This window comes from Chaetodon trifascialis, chromosome 23, assembly GCF_039877785.1.
Source record: "Chaetodon trifascialis isolate fChaTrf1 chromosome 23, fChaTrf1.hap1, whole genome shotgun sequence".
NCBI lineage: Eukaryota > Metazoa > Chordata > Actinopteri > Chaetodontiformes > Chaetodontidae > Chaetodon > Chaetodon trifascialis.
Genome location: NC_092078.1, coordinates 17,355,186 through 17,368,426, shown reverse-complemented (window position 1 = coordinate 17,368,426; position 13,241 = coordinate 17,355,186). Strand labels below are relative to the sequence as shown.

General features: G+C 43.1%; 1 protein-coding gene across 1 annotated transcript in view; it reads left to right on the top strand.

The window, feature by feature from the left end:
• Window positions 1–12,610, top strand: part of adam19a (ADAM metallopeptidase domain 19a) — a 170,533-nt gene extending 157,923 nt beyond the window's left edge. The window contains exons 18-23 of the mRNA XM_070993711.1: window positions 2,633–2,741; window positions 3,586–3,727; window positions 5,810–5,909; window positions 7,095–7,346; window positions 8,672–8,880; window positions 11,761–12,610. Of these exons, the coding sequence (XP_070849812.1) occupies window positions 2,633–2,741; window positions 3,586–3,727; window positions 5,810–5,909; window positions 7,095–7,346; window positions 8,672–8,880; window positions 11,761–11,812 (864 nt within the window). The 3' untranslated portion in view covers window positions 11,813–12,610. The remainder of the gene's footprint in view (window positions 1–2,632; window positions 2,742–3,585; window positions 3,728–5,809; window positions 5,910–7,094; window positions 7,347–8,671; window positions 8,881–11,760) is intronic.
• Window positions 12,611–13,241: the final 631 nt, after the last annotated feature.

The following is a 13,241-nucleotide window of genomic DNA, read 5'->3' as shown; positions in this document are numbered from 1 at the left end:
AGCTTCATTTGCAAATCAAATCTGTTTATTAGCTGTGCTGCACCATCAGCCTTTACAGCACATAAGTGTGCTCTATGGGACTGCAAACTGCTTCACAACAGAGACATGGTGTGCAGACAGCAATGAGACAGGACTCTATTGTATCTCTTGAATGAATTACTATTGTGTGTTTAGTGAATGTGCCGCTGAGAGCTGTTGAGTGTTGAGCGCTAGCGTGTTGCTGGCGTGTTAGCAGTTACCTCAGCAGCAGTTCACCAGCAGTCACTCGGCACAAAACCTCGAACAACACCTACTGTATTGTCCTTCAACGTGCAACCAAAGTTTGTTGTCTCAGTTTCTAGTGTGACCAGGCCTTGAAAGTGAGACATTTCCAAAACCATCCATTTTTACTGAAAGGTCAGTTTCAGTATGAGTCTAACCCTCGTTGGCGGGACTTAGTTTATGTTTTGAACTGCTCTGTTGCTTCTTTTGACCCTGAGCGTTTGAAGCGAACCCGAGCCACGACAGAAATTTCACACTTCATAAGTTTTTAAAGACTCAAGTTTCTATTTACCCCCTCGACTGTATAAGAAATGCACTTACTGCTTGCCAGGCGCAGTTATTTGATTCGGATTTGACATATTATGAGCGAGAAGAAAAACAGCAGACATATCCTCTCCTCCTTTAATCCCCTTCTCTCTTCACTTTGTTGTTTTATGCTGTTTTTTTGTTTTTTTAACTCCTCTCAGTGTAACAGTAGATGGATAATGGAAGTGGCTTTGAGTCAGGATTATTCTAAATAGACCGTTTTGCCTTCCTCCCAGTTTAGGGTCTTCTCCTGTGTTCGGATGTGTTTTTTAATTCAGCATTATCGTTTGATTCATATTGATCCTCGGGCTTTTGGAGTGTGCTGGATGTTCATGCAAATAAACAAGAATAATGAGCAGGGGAAGCGCCGCTTGCTTCTGAGAACACTACGGGTTTGCATCAAAAACCTTACACTGGAGATTTTCATTAAAAAGGCTTAAAACATATTGCAAGTCGTGGAGATTCAGAAGGCTGAAGGATATGTAATATATCAATGATATTAAATCCAGGTCATGGCATTTCATTTCATACAGCTTTTCCCTTCTTATCTTTATTTGATGGAGAAGTGCCTTTATAATTTTCCCTTCAAAACAGCAGAAGAAATGTTCACAAAGAAACACAGCAGGCCTCTCGAATCCAAAGTAAGAGAGCAATAAGAATCAGAAAACAACTGTATGCCCTTCATGTCGACCGGCTGCTAATGGAGTAAATAGGCATGTTAATCACTGATAGGATAATTACATCTCGATGTAATTGGAGCATGGCAGTATATTCTCCTTCATTTAGGGGTGGTGAGTTACACAAGATGTCTGGAGATATTAATCAATCTAATGTCTAGATAAAAGTTTCTTTTCGCAAGTTAAAGACAAGTTAATTAAAAACTCTTTAATGGAATTTTCTCCCAAATATAGTGAAGTGAAGGTTTTTCCAGCTCAGGTCACATTTTGACTCCAAGTCTCAAAGTTAGCAGATTATTCATTATTCATTATTCATTCAAAGGTGCGTTTTAGTAAAACAGCTTGCAGGGAGTTGGGTTGAACTGTGTGTTTCACTTTATATAAAAGCTGAAATTGTAACACCTCCTCCCAACTAAAATATAACAGGACCAAATTGGTACCACTCAAGTGTGACAGCTCTAATTTCAATTAATTTATGCTTGGCTTTCTAGCTTACTGCCAGCACAGGTTACCTCCCAGGCAACTATTATTTTGCTTGTGCGATATACAGCAATGCAGGCAGCCATCAAGTGCATATTTAAGGCATATTTAAAAAGCATCAGCCAACTTGTAGCGTTATCACCCAACTCTCAGGGTTTAAGTTAATTAAGTAGCTAGAGTAGATAAAATCTACCAGTTGACATCACAGCCAGAAAAAAATGTTCATTTTCATTTATCTTTTAGGCGGGGCCTAGAAATAAGCTGTAGCTGTAAGCCAGAGTGTGTGTGCGTGAGTGTGCCCTGTTGCCTTTAAGGACCCATTAGGTACAGTGCACACAGCAGACTGCACATGGCACCTTCATTAGATTTTGCTTTGAGCTACTGAAACCAATCAGTACTGTGCTGTAATACCACATGCTTCAGGTTTGTTTCAGTTAGTTTGTCCTAAGTTGATTAATCAAAAAATAATCATGGAATATGCACTCCAGCACTGAAACAGTTAAACCAAATAATATAACTATTTAATGAATAGGTGAAGTAAAGCTGCACATACAAAGGTAGAGCATTATACACCTGACACGAATGTGAGATGTCATTGCTTATTATGTCAGTGTTCTGCAGTCTGTTCCATTTCTAAAGTGAAGATCTAAAGGTAGAGGAAGGAAAATCCCATTCTAACACACGCAGTGCCAGACTGTAGTAAGCGAGAAATTAGAGCTTCTAATTTGGCAGATAAACCTGCAGGCACACACATACGAGATTATACTGAGACCGAACAGCGAATCACATCAGCCCTCTGTGTGTGTGTGTGTGTGTGTGTGTGTGTGTGTGTGTGTGTGTGTGTGTGCGTGCGTGCGTGCGTGCGTGTGTGTGCGTGTGTGTGTACATGTGTGTCTGTGTCTACACAGGTGTGTAACAGTAATGGGAACTGCCACTGTAATGGTGGCTGGGCACCACCCTTCTGTGACAAGCCAGGACTTGGCGGCAGTGTGGACAGTGGACCTGTCCAGTATGACAGTGAGTACACACACACACACACATATGCACAAAGTGTGCTGTTGTGTCAAGCTGTCCCTGCCTCACATATGTGTAAATGTGACTCATATCGCAGCTTCTCCCTTGTGATTACTTTCTGAAACACTGCTTCCTCACTGACCCACCAGAACAGCATCATGTTCACACCTCACCTGCCACAGTTCATTTTAGATTAAAAGACAGGCAAACACTGGACATTACAGGACAATCATACATCAGTGTTTTTATCATTTATGTGTGTATTCTTAAACTGTCATTCTGTTGTCTCAGATTTGTATTTTATGGTCACAAATTGCATTTCATTCCATATAAAGTGAGCAGTAGAGATGTTCTTTTAGATACTGTCTTGATAAGACAGCTTCATCTCAATAAGATAATGCACTAAGTGTCCAGTCAGCCGTACTTCAACATAAGGTGATCCTCACCTTTGAGTTAACTCCTGTAGAGGGGGTCAGTGGTACATCCCCTTCCCTCCCCTTGTATGTAAATAATAATTCTGTGCTTGTTTTCCTGTCTTCGTGTACCTTTGTCCTCCTTGATTTTTAGCCGTATGTCCGTTTCCATCTTCTTGAAAATTGTTCTTGGTGTAACATTGAGAGAAGTGAAAAATGAGTCAAATTCCCTGAATGTGAATTCATGCAGGCAGTCATTTGAAACCTGGTGACATGGTAACCACGTGCACATCTGTGAATAATATGATTACTCCACGAGCTGTGTAAGCATCACATCCAGATCTAACAGGATATGACTCACGTCAGGGATGCAACATGGACATGTAAACACACTCACTGTGTGTGTGTGTGTGTGTGTGTATCTGTCTCCACAGGTCAGGTGGGGCTGGTGGCCGGGCTGCTCTTTGCCTTCCTGGTGGTCCTGCCTGCAGTGCTGCTGCTCTTCTACTGCTACAGGATCAAGACTTCATATTACCATAAGTGGCTTTCCCAGAGAGAGAAGAACAAGAACAACAAGTACTGTGTCCTATCTGTCTGTCTGTCCAGATGTCTGTGTGTCTGCCTGCCTGCTAAAAACACATCCAGAACAGAGAGGAAAGCATGGAATTACATACGTTGAATAGGGCATTGAAGGTTATCATCTCATTATGTACTTGGCTGTAGCTCAAGAGGTAGAGCGGGTCATCCACCAATCTCTGGGTTGATGGTTCGATCTCCAGCCCCTCCTGTCCACATGTGTGTGTCCCCAATGGTCAGGCCAGCACCCTGCATGGAGCTCACTGCCAGGGTGTGTGTATGAATGAGTGAATGAGGGTCTAATTGTCAAGCGTTTTGTCCGCTGAGGTAGAAAAGCGCTACAGAAGTGCAGTCCATCAACATTCCCATGATTATTCAGACATTAAGTGAAAATAAATGACAGTGATTAGGTCAGAAAAAACAAGCTCATCAGTGGAATTCAGATTTTTATTCCCCCCTCACACCACTCTCTATCTTGGAACTCTTTTGTTTCTTGAAAAATAGCGTATTGCTATGCAGTAGAACCTTCACACATCACACTGTCTGCATGAGAAGGGAGGGTAACAACAGGTGAAAGGAGGGGGAAATGAATCATGCATGGGAGGAAGACAATATTTCAGAGAAGGAAGGAGCAAGGAAGGGAGAGGAAGGAAGGGGTGGAGAGAAGAACACAGGGAAAATGTGGCAGCAGAATGGATTTAAAAAGGTCATGGAGGAAATCGGGAAAGAAGGAAGGCAAAGAGGAAAGGTGTTGAATTCAAGAAAGGAAGGGAAGAAGGGAATGACTGCTCGTGCTCCAAAGAGATATGTAAACGCTGGAACTTTCCATCTCTATATCAGCATGAATTGCACCATTTTTTGCTGCAGCTCACCTCCACCAGAACCAAACAAAATCCATGTCCTCGTAAACCCCAGAGCTTCCTTTATGACCGCTGCCATATACCTCACCCGGAGAGACAGCCTCGTCATAACACTGGCTGAGTTAGTGCCTCTGAAAACACTCAAGTCTTCCACAGTGATTTACAGAGCAGAAATGTGTCTGGAAAGGATCCAGCGTCACAGCAGCCTTTTAAAGACCCTGACCTTCCAAATGAAGACAGAGAGGGGCTAAATAGAGCTGATATTGGGCCTCGGCAGGATTTCACGCTAACTGCAGCTAAAAGGAGACAGAGGGGAGACAACTGAATGAAAGGAAAATTGAGACGCTATGATAATTAAAAAGACTCTTAATGGCAACTGCAGCAATGAAAACCCTCTCCTTTTTTTTTTTTTGGTTTTGTGAGTTTGGGTTCATTTACAGTTCAACAGTGGGTGGCTGGAGCTGAGAAGGCCTTCGAAGCATTTACAGTATATATGCAGTATTAGCCAGTCATAGCCTTCTTATCAGCTAAGAGCCTGCAGGATATACACACACTGACTTAACAGTTTATGAACTACACCTACAGTATGGTACGATTCAATCCAATGCATCAGCCCTGCTGTAAACCTTTCCTTAATGATGCTTCTAATATTTAGGATCAGTTCAGTTCAGTTTTAGAGACTGTAGTTAGCCACATAGTTGAACTGGATTGCATGTGTGTGCACATATATGGTAGAAAGCATTTTGCCTCTTTTAGCTCATTATTTTGATTTTTGGACCTTTTGGACCTTTGGTTCTCACCACTGCCATCAACCCTGTTCCTAGAAGCAGCAGGTGGCTGTTTTCAGCCAACAAGCTCTGATGAACCCACCCTGCTCAGCACCAAACAGCAGACAGACACAGTTACAAACTAGCTGGTGAACACAGTGGAGCATTTTGTCAGAAAGCTGCATATTTTTGCTAATGTTGCTCTGTGTCTACTAGTTGTGTAAATAGGCAAATGTTTGTTAACACAGTAACCATATTAGCTTTATGAGGTGATAACATGTCAGTGTTGTATTTTCAGCTTCATTCCTCACCTCTCTATTTCCTCTCACATCATGCTATCTTTTCCCACCTGGGGCTCTAAAATCAATGCCAGATTGAGAAGAGTGATGAAGCAGGACAGCTTTCATGTGTCAGACTGTGGTTTATTTTTTGCCTGTCCTCATTTCTCTGCTCAGGATGGAGGCATCGGTGGAGAAGGGGAAGAATGGCCATCTGAATCCTGCCTTTCACCTGAAGGTGGTCGGACCAATCAACAAGGCTAGTGGCCACAAGGGGGTGAGTGGAGTGTGTGTGGCAAAGAAAGAAAAAAACAGGTAGGGGAGGGGGTGATGGCTGTTTCTCTTGCTGTGTTTCAGTGAATAATGGATCATCCATGAGGTTGACCTTCATATTAAATGGGCTCATTTTACAGCAGCTTGTTATACTTGTGACCACTTGGAGTCTGAATCCTCCCACGTCCACAACACTCCTCTCCACCGGTTCACTGTACTTCAGCATCATTTCATCATGTTGCTATTACCTTGTTTGAAGTCTTTATTCGATAAGATGGGCTACCAGCTCAAGGTTAGGATACATTTGTCAATGGAAAAGAAGGAGATATAAGAGGAGCAAAAAGAGAGAAAGAGAAAAGAGCAGAGAGAAGGAAGATGGAAAGGTGTAAGGACACCAATAATAATAATAATAAACATTGTTCCTGTAGAATCTTTGATAAACAAAATGCAGCTGAATACTATTTACATGAGAGAAACAGCTCAGATTGATGCCTAATTATAAACAGTTAACTAAATATATTTAATAAATGAGAACTGAGTATTGAACAGCAACTTTAGTGATTATATATGAAGAGGTTAACACTCAAAAAGCCAAGGTAATCAGCTTGATTAGGACTGTGATCAGGTTTAACTGACAGGGAGCAAACAACCAACCGATTGTGAAATTGAGGCTTTTAAAAACGAATTGAGCTTTGGTGACAAAGGGGGTGATAGATCAGAGCTGATGGATTTTAGGTCTCACGTATAACAAGATAGTGTGGTGAACTGTAGGCAATATCTTGGCTGATTTGGACCAGTAACTATGATTTCTGCTTGTCTGTTGCTCACCCATAGACTGATGTCAGACATTCAGTTTTGAGGTGAGGTCGTCAGATCAACGGCTCAGTCACTAAAAAGCAGCACTGCACATTTTGATGATCACCCCTAGTGGTCAGATATGATGACTGAAAAATAGTGAACCCAGGGAAGACTTCACATGGAATGCTCTTTGTGATGTAAACTTGCCGTTTTATAGGTGAGACTGAAATGAGCTGAGCATCAGTTGGAATGTTGTGATCAGGATCAGAGGCTGCACTGAGGTCCCAGAGTGGAACGAGCATGTAGATTAGATTTTCCAGGGTTATGCTGAGGACAGCATGATGGGAATCGGTTTGATGTCAATTTTTCTCTTGTTTTTGTTGTGATCCAGCTTCCTCACACCAGCAAAGAGGTTCTGCCTCTCAGACCAGGCCCCGCACCCAACGGCACCCAGCCGGTCAACATTGTGCGACCTCTGAGACCCGCTCCATCTCCCCAGGGTGGTCCCCGGGCCCTCAAGGTGGTTCGCCCACCTCTGCCAGCTGGCAAACCGCCAGCAGCTCCACCCAAATCCCCCCAGACCCCACAGAGACTCAGCCCACCCAAGAAACCTCTGCCGCTAAACCCTACACGATCTCCACTGGTAACGTCCTTTTGACCCTCTTCTGAACTGTAATTGAAAATAATTTCAAACTTAAGAGATCCATTTTAATATACAAGGACATAGAATTTAAATGACAGCTGGACCCGCAAGTTTGCTGAAAACAAGATATTCGCAGCAGCTGTAATTATTCCTGGGGTGACGGTGAACAATGACTCACTTACAGGAAGGACTCAAAATGGGATTAAAATCACTGACCAGTGCAGGTGATGTTAAAACGTCCCCCTCCTCTAGTGAAAGAAATCCAGCCCGGCTTTAAGGTCAAATTTAACAGCACAAGCAGTTTCAGGTCCTTCACTACAGTGATTCTTGTTGAGTGTCCTGCCATGGCACCAACATCTGTAAAACATCAGCTCAGGTTGGGTTCGGTCTCTCAACATGTACTGCATGTACACAGGTGAGGAGCCTAAACAGGGATTTGATCAGAAACAGGTGCCTTCCACAATCACAGAGCATGTGCACACACGTCTGGATTGTAGAATTATAGCTGAGCTTCATTGTCCTGACAAAGCTTTCAGTGTGTGGTTCACTTAGGACACGGTGTCAGACTGAAAAGCCCTGAAAGAACTAAAAGAACTTCACATTGCTCCTGACTGCAGCTAAATGCAGAATTTGTCAATGTATTTCAGTCCTATTGGCAAACACACAGAGCTAATGAGAAAACTATTGGGCTGTCTTTGTCAGACTACTTTGTAGATGAATTTCAGAGATTTCTTCTGAACCCTGAAGAAATAATGAATATAAGTGCAGTATGATTCTTATCTGATTGCTTTCTTATTGATTGAGCCTCCAAACGGCTCTCATCAGTGCTCTTCTGTGAAGTGTAAAATGCCTTTAAATTAGATCATGTGTTGAATGGCATATTGCTTTTTCTTGTTTGTGTCAAATATCCAATATTTCATGTGAGTTTACTTTGTGATCTGATCTCAGAGCTGCGCTGTAGTGGTTATTTTAATCTGCTATCTGTGTGAAGTGGGACAAAAGTTCCTCTTATCAGTTAGCTGAACCGTTTCCAGAGACAACCTGGATCCAGTCCAGCAAGAAACTGGAATGGAATTGTCCCTGCTGTGTCCATGTGCCATGGATTTAGTGTTGAGCTCCATATTGGCGGTGATCCCACATAGAGAGACATCCTTTTTCTCCTGGTAGTCTACAGCAGTTTGCAAAATGATCGCAAATGTATCATAATCTCGGTTGCTGACGCTGTGCAGAAGTCCAGTCTGGCTGCTCTGCTTGCTGTCCAGTTGCATCTGAATGTTGAATAATCAAACTGTCAATAATCAATATTTCTGTTTGTTCTGTTCTAGTTAGTGTCTGAGCTGCAGCCCAGAACGTCCCCCTTCCCTCCTCAGAGGCCTCTCCCCCTCAGCCCAGCCAGAGGAGCCTCCCCCACCGTGAGTCCAGCCCAGACCCAGGTCTCCAAACCCTCCCCGGGTCTGCTCGTCATGATGCCCCCGGCAGTGGGACCCAAACCTGTGGGCAAAGTCTCCGCCATCCCCCCTCTCAGAGCTCTCAGGTGGGCAAACACACATCAGACACATTAGTTCTAAAGGCAGCAGCTGCACAAGGCAAAGCATGCAGAGAAAGGGGGGGGATGTGCTGCCATCTCAGATCAGTGTAATATTTATCTCAATCTTCATCTCTTATACACAAAGAAGATAACAATCAGCAGTTTGATAAACACGATGGGAGAGTTACGTTCAAGTAGCAGATGAACTATCAAACAGTCCCAACTTAACGTCAGTGCATGCCTGAAAACAGGCAGCAAAGTCACTCTCTAATAATGTTACATGATGGAAATGATATCAAATGCGCGGGTGGACTGACTATGTGAAGTGAGGAAAAGCACCCCTCATGCCCAAAACCGTAGCAAACCAAAGCTGTGGTTTTTCCTACAACAGATAGTGGATTTCAGCGGGAGCCCATTAGGGAGTAGAGGATGTTGGTAAGGAGGATGACAAAGCATATTGTCACCACGAGTTTTCTGGGCAAGCCAAATTACAAGAGTCTATTGCAGGGAGTGCAGCGCACCTGATTCTATCGAGATGAAGTAGCTCACAGCCTTCACTCCGTATGATTGAGCAGCGTGGTGGCTCAGTGGCTGCCACCCCACTGTCACCTCACAGCGAGAAGGTCCTGCCTTCAAATCCTGGGGAGTGTGTGTGCGGGTGTCCTCCAGGGGCCTCCGCTTTCCACCAGCATCAGACACATGCGTGTGAGGGTAATTGTCCTCAGCTCTTGGTTGGTCCCTGGGTGCAGCACGGTGGCTGCTGCTGCTGAGGGCGGGTGAAGTCAAAAATAATGGAACTGCTCAAGGTAGTTTTTGATTGAACAGCATGCTGTACAGCTCGGTAAGCAACCACAGAACATCTTTACTGTAAAAGAATCACTCGGCACGGTTTGTTCCTCCTCTGGCTTTACCTTCTCTTGATGCTTTCTAATAACTGATGAAAGAATTCTTGTTCATAAAGCAGCTATTGCCTGTGTTTTTTTTTCACATCCTAGAATGCCAAGGTCTTTATCAGAGGCCTTTTACGACCCAGCGATAAAAGGCTTTATTTGTGAGAAATACTGCCTCACAATATTCCTCTCTTTTCATCTGATGCTGTTTTCTGTTCAGGGTTGGTGTCGGCACATCAATGCTCCAAGTTTACAAACCACGCAAAGCATGGACATGTGATATACATGACAGGCCACCAGTCTAAAGGCTTGGACTTGCTTCTTCAGATACAGTCATGCTTTTAGTTCCAAGCAGTTTACCTGTAAATGTAGTCAGGCAGGGAAACCTCAAGGTGATTGTTCAGCTTTTATGGTTCCTCTGCTCCTCTAATGTAGCAGATGGATCAAAATATCTCTACATCTGGTTCTTTCTGGCAGTATCACAATCTGATCTCACATCAGATTTCACACTTAACACCAGCTGTTGGCGTAAATCTGGTCAGTTCAAAGACTTGATGAGAGTGAAGAGCAGGAGCAGCCTGTGTCAGACCTGAGGAATCCACAGAAAAACATGTACGAGTGATGCAAGCAGCTCTCACCATGTTCTGTTCTCTGGAATAAAAACGTTCATACAGGCAAGCAGACTGACATGTCATCTCATCAGAACTTTACATTAAATATCTGATCTTCACACTTACATGAATCTTTCCTTATTGACCTCAATCTGCACCTTGATACTTTCTGCCTGTGGCTCCGAGCCCACTGGATCCTGCTGAAGACAAACAGAAATCTTTCAAAACAGCTAACAAAAATATGCCAATTTCTGCCAGGAAAAGAAGAAAATTGATGAAGTTAGAAATGCTAAATATAAAAATACTCCTGGCAAATCAAAATTATGAGCCACCAGGACAAAGAGACACGGGAGTGGGGTTCATACTTGATGAAGGGTTGAACAGAGGTGACGCTGCTGGTATCGACAGAATAGTTCAGTGCTGGCTTTCACCGCCACAACACTATGGGCTATGAAATGTTCCATTTTAGAGGAGGGGCATGCCAGCTATGACACAGCTATGGTAGCTGCACTGGTAGGCTCCAGTGTTACACCATAACCCCTTAAAGCACATTTATAAATACAGGTTAAGGTTAATACAGGTTAATTTTGACTAAAATAAAATAAGAAATAGCCAAATGCTTTCATGGACATCCCAGCCAAGCACAATGCTGATGTTTCAGTACTAGCTGAGGACCTGTGCTACATATCATTACCCTCTCTCCCTATCCCCCTCTTGTTTCCTGTCTGCTCCCTCAAAAAAACTCAAGTGTCTATAATTATGGTGACTTTTGTCTCACACCATCATCACGTGAAAGGAAAAGTTCACATTTTTTCAAGTCTGTCTTACTGTAACACTGTCATCGCATGCCGCTGCTTACGTTGAAATAGTCAGTAGTTGCTGTAATAATTCCTACTGTTCATTGTGTCTGTGAAGTGAAGAGAGGACAAAGTCTTCATTCTAATGTTCAGCTGAAGCTAATGTGAGGCTTTAGCAGTCTGATACGAATGAAGTGGATTATAGGAAGCTTTATGTTATCATATTCATATCTTCAGCTGAAGTAAAGAATGCATTTTCACACAGAACGCGGCCTGTGGATTTCTTTCATTAGAGGCATGTTAGGAGGGGCTGGTGCGGTCAGAAAGAACAGTCTTCAAACAATGTGAGCCTTTATTCTTTAGACTTTCAGCTTGTCCAGATACCCCCTCAGCCTCAGGGCTTTGTGTTCACTGCTATTTAGCATATGCCAACATGTCAGACCACGTCACCACACTCACCATCTTTGTTTATGTCTTCTAATTTTGTTACAGAATTTCACCACATTTATTCTAAAACATCAGGAAGTCAGTATGCTTTAGCAGTTTAATCTTATCCTACAATCTCCTCTTTTTTCTTTCTCTTTACAGACCAGTCCCAGGTGCCAAACCAAACACAGCCTCGCCTCCACCACGAAAATGACCTTCTCCTGCCCCCTCCCACCTCCGTGGAGGCAGCAGCTGACAGCTTATTTGCACTAAAGAGACTTTGGCTGGTGAACCACAGAGCTGTCGCACATACCAGAGAAGGACAAACACAAAGTTAAAAACGGAGACACGAAAGAACAAACAGGATTCGTACCAGTTCAGACTTCAAAATGAAACTTTTCCCCCCTCTCCCTTCGATTTTGACCCCTCCACCCCCCTCCTCCCAGCGCATTAACATTAACCACAATGACGCGGTTTTGCACGGAGGCCTTGCAGACTGAGACAAGTGTTATCGCTGGGGGGCGGTCACATTTGCCAAATCAATTTTTTTAGGATTATTGTTTGTTTTGTTTTTTTTTCAAACTGTTAATGTTGTCTGTGGAAAAAAAAATGCATTTTGTAATGACTGTTGTTTTGTTTACAGTTTGTTTTATGTCACGTTTTATGATTTGTGTTACGTGCCAAAGAGGTCTCTTCATAGCTGGGGTGTGTCCCGAACGCTTTAAATCTTCTTATGTCACGTTAAGTTTACCACAAGTCAACTCCTCCATCTTTTTAGGTTTTATAATTTATTTTCTTGTACGAGGAATGTCTAAAATACAAATCTGGAGATACGGTAGCCTATCAGGAGGAAGGAGAGCCAATCACACAGCAGCTTCTTTTCAGCACTGTTTACATGGTGGAGGATTTGATGGATGCTTGGGGCTTGCAGGACACACCCCACGCGCTCATGTTGATTTTAATGTCTTTTGCTGTGTTATGACTTTTCAATTGTTACATAAAATATTTTTACAAAACGATCAAGTTTCTTTCATTCCATCTTTTTTTTCATTGCAACTTCAGTAATTTCATGGAAATTTATATGCGATGACACCGTGTGGATGTGCTCGAAGAGGACAAACAGGATGCAAATGAATGAGCTACTGCAAGTCAGGTAAAATTAAATCTGTCATGTAATCTTGAGGCCAAAGTCTTTCAAACCACCCGGTCCAAAATATGGGACGTGGTGTTTGTTGAAAGTCCTGAGTTTCTCAGACACTTCAGACACGTATGGAATGACGATGTTGTTGCGTTTGCTCTTTTCTTCACCTCCTTAGTGTTGGTGTTTTCTCAAAGGTCCAGTTGGGGTATCCACAAGCTTCAAGTGTATCCCTCAGATATTTGTGCTTCTTCTCTTGGGTCTGGACACTTGTTGGTACACTATCAGCTCAGTGTTCTGGGTTCTGATAACTCCTAACTTGTGCTCTGGTGTGCAATGAGAGTCAAAGAGTAAGTATTGGTCCGTGTGTGGGTTTCCTGTATACTTCAGTGTGGAGGCTCCTCCTCTTCAGTGAGTACAGCACCATCCAAAAAGACCAAACTGCTGTCCCTGACGTCCTCTAATGTGAGTTTGATGTTAGTGTCCACTGAGTTGGTGTGTGACG